At 32.2% G+C, this 23,277-nt stretch overlaps 4 protein-coding genes across 4 annotated transcripts; 1 reads left to right on the top strand and 3 right to left on the bottom strand.

Annotated features, from left to right (window-relative positions):
- Window positions 1-480: 480 nt before the first annotated feature.
- Window positions 481-1,227, bottom strand: LOC126687518 (LEAF RUST 10 DISEASE-RESISTANCE LOCUS RECEPTOR-LIKE PROTEIN KINASE-like 1.3). Its single transcript, XM_050382078.1, has one exon. The coding sequence runs from the start codon at window positions 1,225-1,227 to the stop codon at window positions 481-483; it is 747 nt and encodes a 248-aa protein (XP_050238035.1).
- A 3,160-nt stretch (window positions 1,228-4,387) lies between these two features.
- On the bottom strand, window positions 4,388-9,014 carry LOC126688022 (uncharacterized). Its single transcript, XM_050382584.2, has 5 exons — window positions 7,910-9,014; window positions 6,641-6,749; window positions 5,665-5,800; window positions 4,796-4,945; window positions 4,388-4,705 (listed from the first exon to the last, which is right to left on the bottom strand). The coding sequence occupies exons 1-4, from the start codon at window positions 8,872-8,874 to the stop codon at window positions 4,812-4,814; spliced, it is 1,344 nt and encodes a 447-aa protein (XP_050238541.1). The 5' UTR covers window positions 8,875-9,014; the 3' UTR covers window positions 4,388-4,705; window positions 4,796-4,811.
- Window positions 9,015-9,927: 913 nt separating this feature from the next.
- LOC126687517 (uncharacterized) lies at window positions 9,928-15,085 on the top strand. Its single transcript, XM_056106319.1, has 4 exons — window positions 9,928-10,026; window positions 13,731-13,840; window positions 14,344-14,560; window positions 14,660-15,085. Exons 1-4 carry the CDS (start codon window positions 9,928-9,930, stop codon window positions 15,083-15,085), a joined length of 852 nt encoding a protein of 283 aa, XP_055962294.1.
- A 4,936-nt stretch (window positions 15,086-20,021) lies between these two features.
- LOC126686958 (uncharacterized) lies at window positions 20,022-22,625 on the bottom strand. The gene is made up of 2 exons (XM_050381276.2): window positions 21,508-22,625; window positions 20,022-20,982 (listed from the first exon to the last, which is right to left on the bottom strand). The coding sequence occupies exons 1-2, from the start codon at window positions 22,575-22,577 to the stop codon at window positions 20,202-20,204; spliced, it is 1,851 nt and encodes a 616-aa protein (XP_050237233.1). The 5' UTR covers window positions 22,578-22,625; the 3' UTR covers window positions 20,022-20,201.
- Between the last annotated feature and the right edge of the window lie 652 nt (window positions 22,626-23,277).

Raw genomic sequence — 23,277 nt, 5'->3', positions numbered from 1 at the left:
TAATTTTTTAATTCAAACCAATTATACTGGTTCAATTTTTTTTTTTAAACCAAATCATATTGATGACGAACCGGCAAAAAGGTTAGATTTAGTTTGGTATTTTTTTCTTGAAAACCAGATCAAACCATCAACAAATTATTATTTTATTTATCATGTAAAATAAAAATTTAAATAATTTAAAATCATTTTTTCATCATAAAAATAAATCTTTTATTCATGTAACATTATAGACTAACAAATGAAAAAAGTATTTCATAAAGTTTTTATATTAATTTTTTCACATTTTTAATATTATAACAATTTTTAAAATATTAAATATATTATTTTATCAAGTACAATTTTAAAAAATAGTGTTGAAAATATAATTTGTAAGTTATAATATATATATATATATATAATAAAAATGTGTATGTGTTTATATATATATATATATTGGTTTGGTTTGGTTTATAATTTTTGAACCGCAAACCAGACCAACAATTAAAATACTTTAATTTTTAAAACTAATGTAAAACCAATAGCCTTTGAAACTGTAATATTTGGTTTGATTTGGCTGAATTGGTTTTGTATGGTAACTTGGCATTCCTGGCACTTCTCATGATACTCGTAAACCACATTGAACCCTCGTCTCAATACGTCCTCCAAAGCTTCCACTCCACTCCAAATTTCTCTGAGATCATCCATCAGAATCGGAATATTTACTCTTTGCTCGCACTCCGGCCGGTCGATTCCCCACCCTCTCAAAATATCATCCGTTGCGTAGAACGAATTCCGAGAATAGCATGGGAATATGATTTGCTTCATGCTCGGGGGCTGGTAGTTGCAGTTATAAAATAAACTAATATTTGGAAATGGTTGGGAGAAAGTGAAGAGAGTTTGATTGAGTGTGGTGTTTGCGAAATTGTCAGGGCATATATCTTCCCAGTAATCTTCCCTCGCTATCGTCATCAAACTCCCTGACTGATTTACCGATACAACGCGAAATTCTTCGTTTTGTATGGTAATAATGGGCACCTGAGCTTCGGTGCAATTAGTAAGCTTGAATCCTTCATGACCATAAATTTCGGGACGATCGTCGCTCCAGAATGGGTAGCTAAGATGCATTAAGTTTCCATAGCTAAAAGGAGTGATGCACTTTCTGTAATTCTCATCATCTTGACAATTAGATACTGAGAATAAAACTGAGAGAAAGAATAGGGCGATTAAGCAGAAAATATGGGGTTTCATTTGCTTTTTTTGATCTTGAAAGAAGAAAAATAAAAAGAAGGCTAATCACCTTAAAAACTACTGACCTTTCATTTTTTTTTCAATAACACCCTGACCTTGTAATTTCGTCAATTGCACCCTATTTCGTATTTTTACGTTTCAATAGCACCCTAATTTAAAAAAAAATAGATGATTTTACTATTACAAGGATTAAATTTTATAAAAAATACAAATTTAAGAGTCATTTTATACCTTTTTCTACTTGGACAAATTCTAATAAGTTCCTTAACTTAAAAAACTTTCAAATAAATCCTAAATAAAAAATTAATTAAATACATATATAATTAATTACTTAATTCAAAATTAAATAAATATTAAAAAAGAAATCCGCCATCCCTGCCGGCCGCCACCCGCCGCTCTCCGGTGTCTACCGGAGACGAGCTGGTTGTTTTCCATGGAAGACGACCAGCTCGTCTTTCATAGAAGACCAGCAGATCTGGTCTTCCTTGGGGAAGACCAGATCGTCTTCCCCAAGGAAGACCAGCAGATTTACTGGTCTTCCTTGGGGAAGACGATCTCGTCTTCCATGGGGAAGACGAGCTGGTCTTCTCCATGGAAGACCAGCAGCGGGGAAGACCGGTGACGGAGAGTCGGAAGGCACCAGTGACGGAGGGTCCGAGAGGAGGCGGTGGATTTTTATTTAATTTATTTATTTTATATATTTTTTATTATTGAGAAGAGGGTTTATGCGTATAATTTAAAACATTATATAACATTTTGAGCTTTTCAAAAATATGAAGGATTTGTTTTAAATTTTATTCAAATGAAAAGAGTTCAATTTAATACTTTAGGGTGCTATTGAAACGTAAAAATACGAAATAGGGTACAATTGACGTAATTAAAAGGTCAGGGTGTTATTGAAAAAAAAATGAAAGGTCGGTAGTTTTTAAGGTGATTAGCCTAAAAAGAATAATTACTTACAGTTATATCATTATTGTTTAATAATACGTGATTGGTAATTTTCCAAGAAAAGAAAAAGATTGGGACGAGGCTGATGTGAACAAAGGAATTAATTTGACCAACAAGTGTAGATATTTTCTCGGCAACTTATTACACTCCACTCAAAATAAAGGCAAAATCCATACTAAGAACCTTCTATTTTACCGTTTTATTCGATAGGTTCATATCCTAAAATTATTCACGTCCGGTTCCCTAATATTGTTCACGTTCGGGTCCATATACTTACCAAAATCCAATATTTACACCCTTACATGAAAGGAAATTGGTAAGTGAAACTCACTCTCTATTAATTAACAGAAATATGTGACATGACATTCTATCATTTATGTTGAGATCTTTGTGGCATTACAATTTAAGGAAATTATTTTAAGAACAATTAAACTTTTTTAATAATAAAAAATGATTATTAATATAAACAATAATTAAAAAAAGAATTATTTTAAAAAAGTAATCATTTTCTAAAAATATTATTTAAATAATAATATTATTTAATAAATAATAATTATTTAAAATGCGAGAGTAAAGTGCAGGAGTAAATATTTATTTTTAGTTATATTTAAATATAATATACATAAATATATAATAAGAATTTGAATTGGTTAAGAAGAAGTTAAGTGTGGGAGAATTTCAGGGATAAAAAACTTTGGGTGAGAGAGTTATTGTAAAATGGATGACCTGCTGGAAAGTTTGCGCAAAATTTTCAATGGATTGATGGATTGGATGAGTGACCTATCAAGTGATTGGTGAATTGATTAATAATTAAAATTAATATTTTTTGCAATTTAATTAATATATTTTGTTTTCAAAAAAAAAATTGCGTTAATCTGCCGTTTAATGATTGCGAATTTTTGAAAAATCAATATATCATCCATCATAATTAAATTTTCGCCGTTGTAAATCCGCCGACGATTTTTTTTTCGTCGCTAAATTAACGAGAGATTTTTTTCCGTCGCTAACCGTTTTGCGTCAAGGTTTAGCGACGGATTTGTCCGTTGCTAATTTGTCGCTAAACGTGATTAGCGACGGATTCGAGGCATTTAGTGACAGAAATTTCCGTCGCTAAATCTGTTTTTTTACTAGTGATTGTTCAATATAAGAGTTGGAACTCGATTGATTAAGTGAGCTGCAGTAAGTATGGCATGACCCCATAAAATAATGGGCAAGTGAGCTTGAAACAAAAAGGATATAGCGACATTAAGAAGATGTTGATGCTTGCATTCTAGAATACCGTTCTATTTGGGTGCATAGACACAAGTTGTTTGATGGATAATCCCTTTTGAAGCATAAAAAGTTGGAAGAGAAAATTCAGTTCCATTGTGTGTTCTTATCTCTGGAATAGACTTGTGAAATTGATTAAGAATAAGCTGATAAACTATAAGACAACATCAGAGACTTGAGATTTGTACTTCAACAAGTAAATCTAGGTAAATTTTGAGGAACCATCAACTATAGTAAGACTGTAATTAGGGGTGTGCAAAACCGAACCGAAACCGAAAAACCGAACCGAACCAACAAATTCGGTTCGGTTCGGTTTGAGATTTCAAAGAAATTTCGGTTGGTCGATTCGGTTCGGTTTTGAGTTATAAAAAAAATTCATACAGATTTCTATGTAAACCGAACCGAACCGAAATATTCGGTTCGGTTTGGTTTGAAATTTTTCCTTTTCTTAAAATTTCGGTCCGGTTCGGTTTTCTAAAAAGGCCAAAATTCGGTTCTGTTCGGTTTGAACCGAATGCACACCCCCCTAACTGTAATGATGACCATTCAAATCATATGAATGAGTTCAAAAATTGAACTAGTTTGATAAAAAATTGAAAAATAGTTGGACAGTTCCAACATGAGTGATGGGAGCTTTCATTCTATTGGGTGCTACAGTTGAATCATTCAATAAAGGATATAGCTTTTGCACTTGTTTAGGTGTAAGATTCAATGCATTTGAATTAGTAGTTGCTTCATTAGAAATACATCTTATAGAACATTACATATATTCAATTTTATCCCTGCAACACAGTGACATTGACCTAGTTTTCTTATAAATTTCCAAGAGCACAACTTAACTTATTATAGAAAATTTTATAACAAAGAGAATCTAGATAAACTAAAAATACCATTAAACATCTTAATTTTGGAATAACTGAAATAATTCAAATAACCTATTGACTAACTCTCAATTTAAATAATTATTAATTATTAATTTTCCGACACACAAAAATATACTCCATTAGCTTTACAGGGAATGCAAACAGTCGGAGCCTTGAAAAATGGATACAAAAAGGATAGGCTACAATCAGGATCTTATTATTAAAAAGTATATGACTTGATTAATCAGGATATTATTATTGGAAAATATATGACTAATTGACTATCTATCTAGCTTATTTGCAACCAGAGTAGAAATAAAGCAGTTCTATGCATGATTCTAGCCTTATTGAAATGGCTAGGAGGCACACATTCTCAGCTTCGATCAAACAATGGAGCCCTGTAAGAAATTCCGACCATTAGAGGGTGAAGAAGACGCCGTATCATGTGAAAAATTTACAGTAAGGTTAGTTTATGAAGAAAAAATTACTTTATTTCTTTGTTTATCAACTAAAGTTGCTATTCTTTGCCTTTGATGTCTCAACCAGTGAAAGAATATGGCGCACGATTTCTGCAGAGGCATCCGGCTTTGCAGCTTTTATTGCCCTTTCCGACATATCTGCCATCAAAATTTCATCTCCTGGTGTATCAAACAATATGGTCAGTTATCAGTTAGAAAATCTAATGCAATGCTCACAATCAAAACAAAAATCCTTCTATTATTATTGTTTGCTCTAAACCTTCGAGGAACTCTTCTATCTCATGTCTCTAGATTTTTCTGTTTTTGGGCTAATTAGTTTCTCTAGTTTCATTTCTGAAGATTATATAAATCTAGATAGGCTTGAGAGACATTCATTTCTTGTATATAATTTTGCAAAAAAAATTGAAAATTGCATCATAAACAAAGCTTGCTGCTTGCAGTTTACATGTACTTGATATTTTATTTTTTTGCGATAATATGTACTTGAAATTTTTGTAATCATAGAATACTAAATACATCCAATTTGTAGATGTGCTTTCATCATTTGTCAATGGGGAAAATACTATCTAGTTGGCTGCTAGGAAATGCAGAATACGAAATTATATGTTTATAGATTGACAAGAATCCGAAAGAAAGATGGCTAGAGTATGAAAGCAGTCATGAAACATCGACGAGCACTTTTCGTATTGCAGCAGGAAAAAGAAAAACATCAATGACTATCAGAACCAAAATCATCGCTTATTTACTACATTATAGAAGAGCATGACATATAAGGCATGCTGTAAATTAACTTGAGCATTAGAATGGCAGAGCATGAAAATGAGAATATTCATTAAGATACCTCATATAAATTTAAATTTGCAAAATGTCAAACATACCCAATATCTCTTCAATTGTGGTTTCCAGAGTAGTCGAATCTAGCTCGTCTTCGATTATAATCCTTGAACCTGCTACATCTGCCAGAAGAGAAGCATTTCTTACTTGGTGTCCTTCTTCAGTATTTGGAGATGGTATCTGTAAAATATAAAAAAGTAATATTTGATAAAGCAATACAGCCATTCCAATCCAACTTCACAAATATTCGGGCATATCAATGCAGAATGGATAAACAACTGACAAAGAAGTGATGAAAGTCAGGTTTATACATATATGGAGTTTAAAGGATGGCAAGTTAAAACACCAAAGCACATATACTGCCATCCTTAGTTCCAATCATTTTGAAACATCTAAGGATACACGATTAATCAATTTCAATGAGAATTCTTTTGTCGATTGGTAAAATTAGCAGCAATATAGAGAAGCTGAAAAGTTCAAACATTCAAACTTGTGTTGCTAATGACACCAGTATGATTTTCTAAGAACAATTCCCAGCATAATTGTGTCAATGATATTATTGATAAGTTCACAGTTACATATTGGACAGATATGCCTAAACATCATTATAGTGCAACATTATCCCAAATACAACAGGAAGCATTCCAGTTGAACTTTGCATTGAAGAACACATTAACTAACTATCCACTGCACTGCATAGTCTTTATGTCGTGTTTAATAGAAATATTGCAGCAGCAGAAACTATAGAATTTTCTTTTGCCTTTCTTACTCGAACAACCAATTATCTAAGTACAGCATGCAAATGATCAGCCATTTCGAACGAAAAATCCTGGAGGGCGGTTTGTTTGTAACTTAGAAAAGTTACGCAGTACGCTCACCTATATCCGACATGATTCTAACTATTATTATACCAGTGAATCAGTGATCACACACAAGAGGCAGCACTTATCAATGGAAACCCACGAGAAAACAATTGAAAGAGAAGAACAATTTTTTTTTATTATTTTCTTTTCATTTTACCAGAATAGCAGGTTTCCCAGTAGCTAAAATCTCAGAGCACGTCATTGCACCTGCTCTAGAGACAACAAGGTCTGCAGCAGCGTAAGCCAAATCCATTGAATGCAAAAACCTGCATTGTGTCAACATTTATAGAGAATGTAGATTATACAGTTACAAGTCTCGGAACACAAATCAAAGCTGCTATGCTCATTCATTCAGAGAAATGAACAAATAAAGTGACAGTTACAAGCAGGGATTCGGAAAATTACAGAAAACCAATACAACTTCTCAAAATATAAAAAGGCAAAACGACGTGTATCCCATCCAAATAAGAAGTAGAAGAAAAGATATATATAATTACATATAGTGTAAGGTGCAACCAAATCCAATTAACTAGGTTCACTGCCATTTTTTTGCATAATGTCAATTTCAAATAACCAATACACCTAAAAGAAGCTCAAGTTGTTAGGTGAGATTCCAACAGTAGTTATCAATATCTCTAGCATGCCCCCGCACACTTGAAGCGTGAACAAGTAGACCCACTTTATCTTAAGAATTTAATTAATTAATTTAGGGTTACCAAGAATCGATCTCTAGAACTTTTGATCAGGCTACGCTACCATCACTCCACCTAAAAGCTCAAGATGGTAGTTTAAGCTCCAAAGATAATTATCATTATCTCTAACAGTCACAATGAAGAAGCACAATCCTATCCAGGTTCATAGAACACATAACAAAGGCAAACAAAGATGCCGTAGTCTATTTCATTAAGTCTTATTGTCTCAGTAGTTAAGACAGTTTGCTCTTTCAATTAGAAGAAACAAACAAACACGAAAAAAATTCTTAACCTTATATGAAATGCATAAACAACTCTTTTCTTTTATTAAAGGTGGGAATTTCCATAGCTTGAGAATAAACTTCATATGTCTCGCACATTAAGAGAACGTTTATCCTGTAATTCCCCTTTCTTTCCCTAGTACAACTTTTAAAGAAGAGCCTATATTGTGTATGAATCGCAGATTGAACTCAATACTACTAACAACTACACCCTACAACCAACTATGTAGCACACAAACATAATAGCCGAAACAAGAAATTCCAAAGCAGAAAACAGCTGACACGACATTTATGCACGAATTTTTACAAGTGTTTTCAAAAGCGGAAACAAAGAGTCCAAATATAGGACTCGACAAGTTTCCCTGTGCAACATAGATAACTAATGAGCCACACAAGAATTGCATAAAATCCATACATTCATCAAGAAAAAAAGCAGAGAATCAAACAACTTACGGAGTCAAAACCAAATGCGGATGAATCCGAACAACGCTTTCCATCTCATTATAAGCCTCAACTCCAGTTTGCCAAATAATAAACCAATTCTTATGCTGAACCAACATTTTATTATAAATATACAACAAAGCTACATTAATAGTATTAGCCCCATAAGACCCACCAAGAACCAAGATCACTTTTTTCCCTTGTTTCCCACCAGACATAGGAAAAAACTCTTTCCTAGCCACAGCCTTAGACACAAACTGCCTCAAAGACAACCTTATAGGATTCCCACTAACAACACACTTACATTTCTTGGAAAAACACTCAACTGTAGAATTATAAGCAACAAAAACAACCTCAGAAAAACCCGAAAGAACCGAGTTCGCAATGCCGGGAACCGAGCTTTGTTCTTGAACAACAAGCTTGATTCTTGCAAGTAAAGCTGCAACACAAGTGGGAAATGAAACATACCCACCAGTTCCTATGACTATATCAGGCTTGAATTGTTGAAGTAATTTGAAGGTGTGGATGATTGATTGGAGTAAGTGAAATGGAAGTGAAAGATTTTGAAGGGAGAATAGTGGGCGGTGGAGATTAAACGGTGGGAGTGGGGAGAAATTATAGCCGGCTGATGGGATGGCGGTGGACTCCATGCTGTTGGGTGATCCTATGAAGAGGATTTGCGTGTTGGGGTTTGATGATCTGAGTTCATCAGCTATTGCTACTGCTGGGATTATGTGTCCTCCGGTTCCGCCGGCGGCGAATACTACTCGGAGATGGGTGGTGTCAGTGGCGGTGGTGGAGGTGGAGGTTTGGTTGGGGTTCGGGTGGTGTATTGATAGGCAACAGAGGATGTTGAGTTTGGAAGGGAAAGAGAGGTGAGGAGGGTGATACGGGGAGGTGGGTAGTTGTGGGAAGGGAGAGAGGCGGCGGGGTAGGAGGAGACGGTGGTTGTAGTGGTGGCGGATAGTGGTTGGCATTGGAGAAGATGATGGTTGAGGGCATTAGCGATGTTTGGGTTTAGTGGAAAGAAGGGAGATGATGAGAGCTGCAGCTACTAACACTCCGACGAGAAGTTTTCAGACACCCATGAGCCCACATACATAATTAAGAATACGGATGTTTACAAAAAATCTAAAATAGTAGAAATGTTTGTCCAAAATTAATTTTAAAATTATACTAATATTTATCACATTAAAAAAAATCATCTGTAATATTTAAAATTTCTTAGATAAGTACTTGTTTTTTTTTTGGTTTTACTATTCGCCGTCCAAAATTACTACCCACCGTCCAACTTTTTACCAAAATATTCCTAAGCCATTTTCAGCTAAAAAAAAAATTCAATCCTCTCAACTCAACTAAAACCCCGACAAATAACCGAGCAAATTTATAATAAAAATATCAAAATCACCTAAAAATAGAGGACGGTAACCTCTAATAATTAATCGGTTTTTAATTTTTTCGTTTTTTAATTTTTTTTTTAATGGGTCATCGTCTTGATTTGGCGATGGACCCTATGGGCCATCGCCAGATCAAGGCGATGACCCATTAAAAAAAATTAAAAAAGTTTAAAAAATTAAAAAAATTAAAAAAATTAAATAAATATAAACCGATTATTTACCGGAGGTTCCGTCTTCTATTTTTAGTCGATTTTGATATTTTTATTGTAAATTCGCTCGGATATTCGTTGGGTTTTTAATTGAATTGAGAACTGATTTTTTTTTTAAAAAAGAATGAAAACGGCTTAAGAGTATTTTGGTAAAAAGTTGGACGGTGGGTAGTAACTTTGGACAGTAAATAATAGTCCATTTTTTGTATGGTTCAACTAAATCTAACATCTATGAATGAAAAAAATTGTATCTCTAGCAAGTAATATTCACAAATTGCAAAGAAAAATTTTCGATTTCTAAATTCCACCATTTATGATGGAGTTGTGATTATTATTTTTGATTTATCGTATTTGCTACTATTCTCTTCTCATCTATATGTAGGAATCTGCGAGGCCACCGTGATCGTCACCTTTCTATTGGACGATGAAAGCTAGGGCTGCAAGTGAAAGAAGGAGGAGAGTAAGGAGGAGAATTGGCTTTGAAGTGATGATCGGTGGTTGGAGAATGAGGCGGAAGAGGATGGTTAGAGAGGGACTTGCATGTGGTGGATATTAAACTTCTGGATTACTGAACTCTTGCAATATTACAGAAAGAATATTAAAATTCAAATCGTTAAAAAAGTCACTAAATTATCAAATTATTTCACGTGATGTTACTCGAAGCAAAATACATTAAATATTTTGCGTTTTATCTTACGTGGCATGCCACTATTATAAAAAAATATATAATTCGGTATTTTTCTAATAAAAGAGTATAAGTCAATAACCGTTTTGTAATTTACGATAAATTTAATGACCTTTTTTTTAAAACGATGACCTTCTTAAGAAATAATTTAAAAAAATTTAAAACTATTTTTTAACGAAATAAATTTTAATGTCATTTTTGTAATTTTGGAATAATTTAATGACTCAAAGAGTTTAATTTCCTGCAAATAGTGGTGGTGATGGTGGTTCAGCATGGTATATTTATGCCTTTTTTTCCTCAACTGTTGAAAAGATGAACCAGAGATACTGAAAAATTGCTGCAGTAACTAATAAAGTTCAGATTACTATCTCCTATAGTGCTCTCTTTTCTCTTTAAAACCAAAAAAATCCTTTTCTTTTTCATCTTCTTTAAGGGTGGGAGAAGATGATTTTTCCGGTTAACTGGAAAATCATTTTCTCACCGCCCATAGTACTATTAATCGCAAATCTACTCTTTTTATTTCAATAAGTCTTTTTTAAGGTGTTTGTTTGACTCTTATTTTAATTGAATAAACTTTTGAAGTCTTTTATCTCTTCTTTGATCTTTTCGAGATTTAGATCTATATTCTTATAGATTTGAAAATTGGGAGATCACTTATGAATCTATATTGAAGATGGGATTTGAAAAGTTTGAAGATTAAAGAATCAGACGGTTCTAATATCGTATTTTCAATTAGAACTACATATGTTTTAGGTAACTTTTTGATGGTTTAAAAAGCCGTAATCGATAGCTGTATAAACAGCTCTCATCATTATTTTAGAATAGTTTTTTTAATTTATTGAAAACCCATTCACCTATTTTTATTTTTATTTTCATCAATGAAAGTTTTAGTCTTTGTTAAAAAAAAAAATTAATAAAGTTTAGCTATATTATTCTTTCTATAAAATTTAAATATTTAATTACATTCAATTAACAATTTATTTTATGTTTGCCACTTTTCATAGAGCAACTTTATTCTTTGATTTTTTTGTCTTGAGTGTACAAAGATCATATTTTTGTCTAATACAACTCTATTACTTTATAAAGAATCTAAAAAAAGATACAAATTACATAAACATTTGCAGATTAATCGAAATTAAAAGAAAAGTGATATATGTTTAGTAATTTATTTGTATTCTATTTCTTGTGGTTGCTTTTTAATTGTTCACTCATTGTACTTTGATTGTTTTTTAGATACTCATTTATTGTTGTTTAGTTGTTCATTGGTTGTTTTTTATTGTTTTTTGTTTTATTTTTTTTTAAATTGCTCTTATTTGTTTGTTTAATTTAATTTTCATTTTGGTTACTCTTTTAAGTGTATTTTACTTATTTATTATGATTTAGTTTTTGCAGCATATAAATATAATCAAATATCTTTAACATATTTATTTATATTATATTAAAAATTAATGTCATATATAATTATCTTACAAAAAGTTAAAAGTCTATAAAGACTAAACTGTATGATATCAGGCTTTTTGTTCAATATTTTTGGCTTAATACATAGTTTGACCTCTGAACTTGTACCCTTTTACCCATCTAACCCCTAAACTTAACGTCTCACCTATCGAACCTATGAACTTGTTAAATAATCTGATTTGACCCCTAAACTTGATAAATATGCAAATATTGAACCCTTCGTGTCCACCTGTCACTTGAAACGTTCTAGAAGAAATTGTGTACGGAGGGGTTCAATGTTTACGTATTTATCAAGTTCGCGGGTCAAATCGGGTTATTTAACAAGTTCAGGGGTTCAATAGGTGAGACGTTAAGTTTGGAGGTTAGATGGGTAAAAGGGTACAAATTCAGGGGTCAAACTATGTATTAAGCCAATATTTTTCCATGAATGTGTGGATTTTTATTGTCGTTCTTCGCTTGTTGGTAGGTGCTTCGGCAAGTGTTGTATATGGATTGAGCTTAGGTTTAGGTTTAATTCATATTATTAAAGTTTGATTAGGGTTTATTTAGGGTAATTAGGTTATTTAGAGTTTAATTAGAATTTTAATTATATTTTTAATAAAATTTTAATTATGATTGATTAAATGAAATTTATATCCCACTCTTTTTTGTTAAAGGATGTTCTTGACCGCTTTTATGAATTTATGTTTTTCTTTTATCAATTTTGTGAATTTAGCCCTAGTTGATCTTTTATGTCAAGCTTATTCTTTTGATATCATTGTAATAAGTATGGGAAATATTGGAGAGTATATATTTTGTAAATAAAAAGTCAAATTTTGGGTCTTTAAAAAATGCACATGTAAGTTTATTAAAATAGACCCTAAAATATGATACACCTATGCATTCTTTTTTTCAGAATAATAATACAAAAAGGATGGCATTTAATGTACGTGTACAGACAAAATGAATAAAAAAAGGCTTAATATATAGTTTGACCCCTGAACTTATACCCTTTTACCCATCTAACCCCTAAATTTAACGTCTCACCTATCGAACCCCTGAACTTGTTAAATAACCCGATTTGACCCCCGAACTTGATAAATACGTAAACATTGAACCCCTCCGTACACAATTTCTTCTAGAATGTTTCAAGTGACAGGTGGACACGAAGGGTTCAATATTTACAAATTTATCAAGTTCAAGGGTCAAATCGGATTATTTAACAAGTTCAGAGGTTCGATAGGTGAGACGTTAAGTTTAGAGGTTAGATGGGTAAAAGGGTACAAGTTCAGGGGTCAAACTATGTATTAAGCCAATAAAAAAATAATGAGTAAACCTTTCACATTTGACATAATTCACACTTTAATTCCTCCTATTTAAAAATTAAACTATATGGCCCCTCATTTTTGTCTCCGTCAACATTTTAATCCCTCTGTCCATTTTTAGTGTTAGTCAACGAAGTCAAAGGATTTATGGGTAAATTAATTATCAAATCTGAGGGACGAAATCGTTGACAAAAACAAAAGTGAGGGGTAAAATCGTTGAGAAAATTAAAAGTGGAAAAACTATATGGTCCTCCACTTTTGTTTTTCTCAACGATTTTACCCCTCACTTTTGTTTTTGTCAACGATTTCGTCCCTCAGATTTGATAATTAATTTACCCATAAGTCCTTTAACTTCGTTGACTAACACTAAAAATGGACAGAAGGACTAAATCGTTGACAAAAATAAAAGTGAGGGGTTATATTAATTTTTAAATAAGAGAGACTAAACTGTAAATTATATCAAATGTGAGAGATGTCAAAGTAATTTGCTCAAAAAAAAATTGGGCCTATTATTTTATAATTAAACAGAGAGAAAAATTAATAAGTACCCAACATAGACAAACTTATTATGAAATTTACGGTTGACAAAAAAAAAATTGACAACATTAATTATTAGTTTATAAATTACACAAATAGATTAGTTAATATAATAAATACGGTGGATATGTGAGAAAGGAAAGATGGTGAATCTTTTGTAATGCTTAATTATAGCAACAGTTATGGAAAAGATCCTGATATGATACAAATAAATCTATTAAAATCTTTAATTGCTAATAAAAGACCACAGGAAACGGAGATTCAAGCAAAAGAAGAAAATCAAAAAGTCAAAATTTGACAAAAAGTAAATTTCAAGCAGAAGAAGACCTTCATAAAATCAGCATTTCAAACGGGTAAGTGGTTTCTTGAATTAAAACAAAAAATTTCATATATATTATGCTGAAATTATCTATTATAGACGGTGAATTAGGTGTTTACTAATGATTCGAATCAGTGATGATTCGAAAACATTAGTGATTCAAAACCAACGATATAATAATTCATCAGCTTAAAATTTGAGTTATAAGTAGTGAATTACATGTATATTGAAGAAAAAATTGTTAATGAACTTGCGTGCAATTGTTAACCTGAATGATGCATATTAACGATGATATTAAATGACATTTTTTTTTCAAGTGAACTATTAGTGTACTAATCGTAAACTAAAGGTTAACTTAAGTAACCGATGACATAAATTATTTTTTTCAAAAACTGCAGGAATGACAACATTGAAGGTTCTTGTATACTATGATGGAGTATGGGATGAAAATCTAAACTACTCAAATTATAAGATCAAGGGTACTTACAGTTAACCATTAATTTAGTTTTTTAATACTAATCATTGGAGTTTTATCAGGTACTGGACAATGACATCGAATATTGCTGAGTCTTTTAATGCAGCAATTAAATCAGCAAGGGAATTACCAGTTGCAACACTTCTGGAATATTTGAGGGTATTAGTTCAAGAGTGGAGTTACAAAAATAGAAACATAGCTTCTTATACTATGACAAAACTGACAAATAAAGCAGAAGAAGCACTTAGGGAAAACTATTCACTAGCTAGAAGAATGAAGGTAACATCAGATGTTATTTCAAGTATATTTATACATTTAACTTGTAGAATACTTTTAGTAATTTTCTAGTTAACTAAAAATGTAATTAAAATGATACAGGTTATCCCATCAGTAACATGTATATGCAGTGTGCAAGATGGCACAAGGACTTCAATAGTAGATCTCATTGAGAGGACATGCAGTTGTTGTAGATTCCAAAAAGATGAGCTACCTTGTGCACATGCAGTTGCAGTGTCTTGCAAATACCACATGGATCCCTATCAATATTGTGCAGAATTTTTCAAAAAAGAAAATTTAGTGAAAATATATGAGGCTATTGTTTTTCCGATGCCTAGCCAAAGCGATTGGGATGACGCAGAAGACATGGAATATACCGACGTTCTTCCGCCAATGGGAAAAATTCCAGCAGGACGACCGAAGAAACAAAGATTGAAGTCATGTCATAAGAGAAAGGAAAAAAATACATGTAGCAGATGTGGAAACCGGGGGCATAACAAAAAAACATGCCGTAATCTTCCAAAGTGAAGTTAATTTTGTCATATTTCTAATTTAAGAAGAATAATGTTATTTTAGATGATTTTAAGTGATTTATTTATATTTCAAAATTGTTATCATTTTTAATAAAAAAAAGTAAACCCTTACCATGTTAATTTTAAAATTTATTAGTAATCCCTTAACTATGAGCAATTATCTATTAGTTAACTAGTATGGTTTTAAAATTTATTGTTAATTCCTTAACTGTGTGTAGTTAACTATTAGTTAACTAGTATGGTTTTTAATAGATATTTATTAATTTTGTATAAATATTCTTTAAACATAAAAAGTCTTAGTTAACTAATAGTGACATATAAGATAACTTGTAATAAACAACAATTTAAAAAAATGTACGACATAATTTAAATAAAACAGATAATATATAACAAAATACAATATATGATTGAATAACGAATGTTTGCAAAAAACAAGGTCGGATAAAAACAGTTAAACACCTATTAATGTTGTAAATCTAAAAAAAAAAAAACAATTCCAATGTGTAAAACAGAGTTAAATTCTGATAACGCCCTTCATCTTTGGTTTGGGTTCCACCTCCTCATCACTGTCAATGAGGTGACAAAATTTTCTTAATATTTGATATAACATTTACCCCTTTAAAATGCTGAACCTTGACTGAAAAATGTTCATTAGGCTTGATAAAGTAATCCCCATCCTATAAAGAAAACAATTGACAAACCATTAATGATATTAACTTATTAATAAACTGTAATATAATGTAGTCTAGTTAACTAATAATTAACCATCAGTGACCATATAGTTATACATAAGTTATTTAAAACTTACTCAGATTTAACAAAAAGCAACAAAACACAAAAAACATACTTCATACACGCTAGATTGAGAATAAAAAAGATTAATACATCATTATAAGTTAACCCTTAGTTCCAATATAGTTATCAGAACACAAAAAACATACTTCATACACATTAAATTGAGAATAAAAACAGATTAGTAATCATTATTAGTTAACCCTTAGTGCCCATATAGTTACATACCCACAAAAGAGATAATTCATACACATTAAATTGAAATTAAAAGAAGATTAGTATATAATTATTAGTTAACCCTTAGTTCCTATATAGTTAAATACAAACTCACAAAACACCCAAATACCAACTCATTAAACAACAATAAAACAATTAATTGAAAAAAATAAATAATAAACACCATCAATTAAAGAAATCACAAAGTTAATTGGTACAAACACTAACCCTAATATAGCGAGAAGGAAGAGTAATTTTGTTGTCCTTTTTGTTTTTGTTATCACTGACAGTCTCAAAATCACTGTCACTCTCTTCTTCATCATTCTGAAGCCTACGTTGTTTGCTGGAAGAAGGAATATCTTTGAAATCAACCTTCCTTTTAGTTGCAACAACTTTCGACTTCATAAGCGGGTTTTTCTTTGATTGAGATTTAACGGTAGGCGATTTGGAGGTGGCAGCCCTAGTATTCGCCATTACAAAACTGATTCAACCTACATTCAAAATGTTTTTGGTAATATTTGGTTAATTAGAAAATGTGCTAAATGGTTCCGAAAATCTAGAGAAAATCTTAAGCAAAAGGAAAGTAACAGATTGATCGTGGATGTTGCTGCATTAACGGCACTGTATTTGTCAATTTTAAAAATTTGTTTGTGTGAAACTTATCTTGTTAAATCAAAAAAAAAAAGTTTGTACCCGTAAAAAGTTGAAATGAATTTGGTCACCGTATAAATTATAATATTTTAGCCCAAAAACAGTATATGGGCTAATTTTCTCTTAAACAGAAGAAATGCCTCTAATCATATTAAAAGCGCCTAAAATTATTTTAAAAAAAGAAAGAAAGACAAATACATCATTCATATTAAAGAAATGTTATATTGGCATGTTTGATTCAGAAATGCTATATTGGTTGTTTAATTCAGCTGTTGTATATTGGTTGTTTAATTGACTTAGTTATTACCTGTTGTTAATAGCTGTCAGCTCTTAGTTGGATATTAAACTCCCCGAGTCATTGAGTTATTCCAGTATTACAAAAAGGGTACTAAATTTTAAATCGTTAAAAAATAGTCACTAAATTATTGAATTATTTCTCAAAGAGGTCACCGTTTTAAAAGAAGGTCGTTGAGTTTATCGCAAATTACAAAATGGTTACTGAGCTATACCATTTTGTTCAAAATTGATACTGAATTATACACCTTTTGTTAATTATGGCATGCCACGTAGGATAAAACGCAAAACGTTTGGTGCGTTTTGCCTTGAGTGACATTCCGTGAAATAATTTGATAATTTAGTGACCATTTTTTAACGATTTGAAACTTAGTACCCTTTCTGTAACATTGGAATAACTCAGTGACCTAGGTGGTTTAATATCCTCTCTTAGTTACTCATACCGGTTTATAATATTTGTCGCATTTGATATTGACATAAAAATTAGGAAAATAATTAATATGTTTTAATTTAATGACAATTTTACTAAATTAACCCTACATTAAAATATATTTACATTTATAACTATTATTTTATTTGTTTATTATATTTTTACAATAAATTAATGAGGGACGAGAATGGAAAAATAACAATTAATCCTCTATTAAAATTTTAATGGTTAATGTCATAAAAATTCACCAACTTTATAAATTTTCTCATTTTAATCACGCAGTTTAAATTTTCTCATTTTCATACACGAACTACCACTTTTTCTCAAATTCATGCACGGTGCTGAGGCGTCACGGCTCCATTGGTGTAATTTGCTGAGAAGGAGATCATTTTACACCAATGAATGAGTGCCACTTCAGCACCGTGCATGAATTTGATAAAAAGTGATAGTTCGTGCATGAAAATGAGAAAATTTAAACTGCGTGATTAAAATGAAAAAACGTGTAAAGTTTGTGATTTTTTTGATATTAACTCATATTTTAAAGTGATAAATATTATGAATCAAAAATATTTCTCAAATACGCCAAATATTATGAACCGGATGGAGTAATAAACTTATTCATTTAAGAATAAATTATTTTAAGAGTTTTTTTTATTATAATTTATATTTTGATACATTTTATTTGAACATAAAAAAATTTGGTACTTTAGTTTTAATACCCTTAACAATTAGAGGCTTCTGTTAGTTCCATTAATAATTTGATATTCACTTTCAAACGATTTGGTACCTAACTTTCAATTATGTTAACGATTTGGTACCTCACTTTCAATTATGTTAATGATTTGGTACCTCATTTTCAAACGATTTGATAACTCACATTTTATTTCGTTAACAATTTGATACCTATATTCAACATAAAGTTGTAGGTGTTTTGAAAATTAAAACAGAGGTATCAAATTGTTTGAAAGTGAATACCAAATTATTAATGGAATTAATAGAAGCTTTTAATTGTTAACGGTATTAAAACTGAAGTATCAAATCTTTTGATTTTCAAATATGATGTACCAAATATAATTTTTTATCGGACGGTATGACCATTAAACCGCCGGTTCCGACCCGAAATCGCCGGTGCACGGTTCAAATTTTTGGAACCAGCCCGAAACCGGTATGTCCACGGTTCCGGGCCGGTTTTGATCCGGTTTTGGGTTTGACCGGTTCTGGGCTGGGTTTGACCGGGCTTATTCACGGGCTGACCCGGCCCATGGCCAGCTCTAATAGAGTCATTTATTAAGAAGAGATAAATTTGGAAGATAATAGCTAAACTCGCATTCAAATTTTAAATAGACAACTAATTAGAGACAACTTTGCTAAACGACAACTAAAAAAACGGGATAATTTTTTTTCAAAGATAGATTCATTAGAAAAGATTAAAATACAAGATAAAAGTCATAAACAACAAACCATATGAACTTTTAAAACTCTAATCTAATAACAAAATACATCTAAAGTTATAAAGAATAAGCAAAAAATTAATCGAAAAGAAATAAATTAAAGCCGAAATTCCACAAATATAAACATAGCGCTTTGCCCGAGATGCGGGGTCTTAATCCATTATATCCATTTGATTATATCATAAAACCGCTTGCACCTAAAACTCCATCCGCATTTTCAAAATGAATCCAACAAGATAGATCTAATAACACATTAAACAAGCACCCATACATAATTTAAATTAAAGATCTCAACTTTATAGTTTTGAAAAAACCACTAGTTAGATTTAGAAGGTGGTTTTCAACGCCCCTAAGAAACCAGTTCTTTAATTTTTTTTTTCAAGTTTCTAAAAAAAAAAAACTACAAAAACTCTATTTATTCTTCTGTTTGAGTTGAGGATCTTAGGATCTATCAAGGAACCAACAACTTTATCGGGTTAAAAATTCTTTCAACCGACTCAAAACTACCTTCTCAAAATAAAATTTTAATTTGTGCTTTTTCCTGAGAATTTTTTTTATATAATTTAGTGTCATAATAAATATTTAGTTACGAACTCCAAAATTCACGTGCAGCCAAAAACTAGATCTTTGAAACAGGTTCGTCAGTCCCCAAACTAGATCTAACACAAAATTTTGTCATTTAGTTCAGGTTGGTGTTCGTTACAGTCGACGTTTAATTAATTATGTTTTGTTGGGGTCATTAGTCATAACTCATAACATTAACATTAACATATTGCACCATTCCAACATGTGCACTTTATTAAAACAACTCCAATGTTAGTCCTTAAGGGTATGCGAAAATGAACCGAAATAAATTAATATATATAAAATTGATGTTATTATAATTCAAAATCAAATTTATTTAAAATTCATGGACCTCTCATAAATTTGGTAATACTAACATCTTCTTTTTTGATGAATTGGTATTATTAACTTAGTACTAGTTAATTTGTTATATATATATTATTAATCATGACAAATAGAAAAAACTGTTTGAATCTGTTCTTAAAAGATAAGTTATAGATGTTGTCAAGTATGTTAAATTACATTTTCACTAATAAACTGGTAAAGCTAAATATTTATGCTTGATAAAAATTTTCAAATAACAAGCAATCTTAGTGGTACATATTATATTATTGGATTTGTCTTATACTCAAAATCAAAGAAATTGTAAGTTGTAACATATATAATATATCATTATGAATGAATTTAGCAAGAAGGAAATGACACAACAGTATTCAAATTGGCTGCGAAGCTCCGATTTGGTGAATGTTATTGCTCGTCGGCAACTGATTTGAAGCATCCGCTAGCGCAACTGCTACAGCAGGACTCATACTTTGATACTGACAAGGCACTGGTGCAGCTTGAACCTGACCGTAATAAACTTGATCACTTGCGCCTTTTGCATATTCATAACCGTAATTTCGACCACTATCATCATGAGCTCCGGAAATAGACTGAGGCGGAGGCTGCATCGGATTCAGAGCATATCCCATATATTGCTGCTGAAATTGAGTGGTTGCCATGGGGACTAATGACGGAGTCACAGTTCGATGCATAGCTGCAGCCATTTCTTTTGTAGGGTAAAGGGGCGGAGGATGTAAGTTAGGCGCTGTTGGGGGGCGGCTTGAGGTGGTAACTGGATTAGTATCTATGAGATTAGATTGAAAGGACATGTATGGTTGCTGAGTTTGTGCAATAGGCATTAGATATACAGGGTACTGCTGCTGATGCTGTTGATGCTGATGATCAATTGGTTGATGATGAGGCTGTTGTTGATGCTGCGTGGCGTAGATTGGGTAGTAAGATGACATTGGATGTGGGATGAAATGTGTGCCTGTTGTGTGTACATAATGCTGCTGCTGCTGCGGATCGAATTGCGTCTGCGACGCGTATGTAGAATTTGTATCGGGGCTGATAGATTGAGTCCTGTTATCTCCTGTTGCTATGTGGTTGTGTTGTTCTTGATAATACATTGGCTTAGATAGAGAAGAGGCAGATGCAATACTACTTGTTTCACTGCATTGTTTAATCACCAATCCAGAAATGAACATGTATTAGCCAATTTTCAAGCCAAATGATTAATAAAGTTCTTATACTATCAATCAGATATTTATTACTGCGGCGCGACAAATATAGCATATTAGAGATTTCTAAAGTAGATATGTAATATTATTAGTATAGTTAGTAACGGTTTGCTACAGTCTGTTAGGGGCGGAACCACCTTAAGTCTGAAGTAGGTTTTAGTCTGGGTTGCTATCGAAATTTTTCACAATTATTAGAAAAAATTTAAACCTTTTTAAGGGAAAAAGGTACAACTTATCGTGATAGATGAAAGATAAGACTGGACTGCCGGAAAAATAAAATAAACTAAATGGTCAGATAAAATTTAACCCGAACTGAAAAAAATCCTAATTCCGCCAATAACTTGTGCCGTGAATTATTTCTCTATAGTAATGACATGATATACGTTTTTGAATATTGAGCCTACCGCCTTTCGGAAAATTGAAATGAAAAGAACTAATCAGATTGCGTATCACATACCTTGCAACTGAGTCAGGTGAAGGCAAATTATAGCTGCAGGCACCAGATTTGTTTTGTACAAGCTGCAAAGGCAACGGTGGTTTTCTGCATAAATTAATAGGCGCACCCTGATCCGATCTTTCATCGTCTGATAAAACTCGATTCAAACGGTCACTTGAACCGCCTACCGGACTAATCGAAGGGACCATCCCAACAGCAGCAATACTAGTTGGAAGAGGAGGCAGAGGCGCAGCAGCAGCAGCCAAAAGACCAAAGCCATCATCTTGGTTCTGTTGCTGCACAACTTGAGCAAAGCTCATCTGAGCAAACTGTTCTTCCAGTCCAACTTTTTGATCCTCGACACGAACACGAATAGGCGGTAAGTTGCACATCGAAGGAGAGGAAGAAGACGAACCAAACGAGGAAGTACCGTTGTCCATCAGTGGAGAATCATTCTTAATCATCATTTCTTGCTTGTTCTCTTCTTCCAAGTCCTGATCATTATCAAGATTCACTAAACATTGCATTGTAGCAGAATCTGATAAGTTTCTTGGAAGCAAAGAACCATTAAGTGCATCAACGAACCACGTTTCTGATTTAGCATCATCAAGTAGTGAGCCCATGGAAGCTGCAGTTTCGGGCTTATTAAAGAAAATAAATAATCGTATGCGAGCCGCCCGATCATACTCTTCGATCATATTATCAAGATCTTCATCCGTAGTTACGGATACCAAAGAATCAAGTTCTTCATTAGGTAACTGGTACTTTAGAGTAAAAGACCGCCCATCAAGAAGACGTCGCGAAAGGCGGGACGACAACGAGGAGAGCGTCGAGTGACGATCGATGGCTATGATTCGCGTCTCTCCGCCCACGTAGCAGAGAGACTTGTCGTGCGGACGGGGGATAATGTGGCCTCCGTAGCTGCACATGAGGCGAATTTTAGCACCCGGGACAGGAGGGAGAGGTTCATTATTGTAAGTTTCGGCTGTGTGGGAACGGGGAGAAGAGTCGACCGAGTCGGGGTAGTTCAGGTGTATCGCGGTGCCGGAGACCGTGGAAGTAGGGAGGGGCGGAAGGGGAGGTGGATCCATGAATGTTGGGGTGTAAACTATCGTGGGGATGACTGGACTTCAAGTAGATGGTTTTATACTCAATTTGATTATATTGTTACTTTGTTGGTTACTTCAATTTAAATAATTATTTTTTCATGAGTTTGATGTAGCTGTACTTTTACGAGGTTCACTTTATAGATTCTATGAATGATGGATTCTATGAGAAATGTGAGAGATAATTCATGAGAACTCTGCTTTTCATCTAAAAAAACTCTCTACTTATTTACATTGTATTTTGCAGTTTGTTACCTTTATAAAATGTTCAAGACTTTTAAACCTACAACTCCAAGACCAAATTATAATATTCTTAATCTTACAGCTTAGAATGTACTTCTTGTTGGGATAAAATATCATTAACTTAAGATCATTTCAATGACAATTTTCCTATCGCCTTTATTATATAACTTCATCTACATATCAAAATAATAAATCTATAATTAATTTTAAAATAAATTACTCTGAATCTTTCTATATATGTAATTATTTATACTTTCATTTCTTCTATTTCAAAGCCAAACGATATGATTCTCTATTTTTATTTCCGTCAATATTTTAGTCATTTTGTTTGTTTTTGGTGTTAGTCAACTGAATAAAAAAACTAATTTTAATTTAATTTTTAAAATTTTATTTGTAATATGTCTAAATAAAAATTATATTATTATGAGATTTTATGAGGTAA

The sequence above is a fragment of the Mercurialis annua genome, linkage group LG6 (genome assembly GCF_937616625.2).
Source record: "Mercurialis annua linkage group LG6, ddMerAnnu1.2, whole genome shotgun sequence".
NCBI classification, from domain to species: domain Eukaryota; kingdom Viridiplantae; phylum Streptophyta; class Magnoliopsida; order Malpighiales; family Euphorbiaceae; genus Mercurialis; species Mercurialis annua.
This window is presented reverse-complemented; position numbering and strand designations above follow the sequence as displayed.

Excerpts from the sequence above, each read along its gene's own strand:
- LOC126687518 (XM_050382078.1), bottom strand. The coding sequence starts at position 1,227 with ATGAAACCCCATATTTTCTGCTTAATCGCCCTATTCTTTCTCTCAGTT.
- LOC126686958 (XM_050381276.2), bottom strand. The coding sequence starts at position 22,577 with ATGGATCCACCTCCCCTTCCGCCCCTCCCTACTTCCACGGTCTCCGGC. Across the intron at positions 20,983-21,507 it reads TCACCTGACTCAGTTGCAAG|TGAAACAAGTAGTATTGCAT; the intron begins GTATGTGATACG and ends TAAACAATGCAG.
- LOC126687517 (XM_056106319.1), top strand. The coding sequence starts at position 9,928 with ATGAAAGCTAGGGCTGCAAGTGAAAGAAGGAGGAGAGTAAGGAGGAGA. Across the intron at positions 10,027-13,730 it reads GAATGAGGCGGAAGAGGATG|ACCACAGGAAACGGAGATTC; the intron begins GTTAGAGAGGGA and ends TGCTAATAAAAG. Across the intron at positions 13,841-14,343 it reads AAAATCAGCATTTCAAACGG|GTACTGGACAATGACATCGA; the intron begins GTAAGTGGTTTC and ends GAGTTTTATCAG.
- LOC126688022 (XM_050382584.2), bottom strand. The coding sequence starts at position 8,874 with ATGCCAACCACTATCCGCCACCACTACAACCACCGTCTCCTCCTACCC. Across the intron at positions 6,750-7,909 it reads CCGCATTTGGTTTTGACTCC|GTTTTTGCATTCAATGGATT; the intron begins GTAAGTTGTTTG and ends GACACAATGCAG. Across the intron at positions 5,801-6,640 it reads CTGGGAAACCTGCTATTCTG|ATACCATCTCCAAATACTGA; the intron begins GTAAAATGAAAA and ends TATATTTTACAG.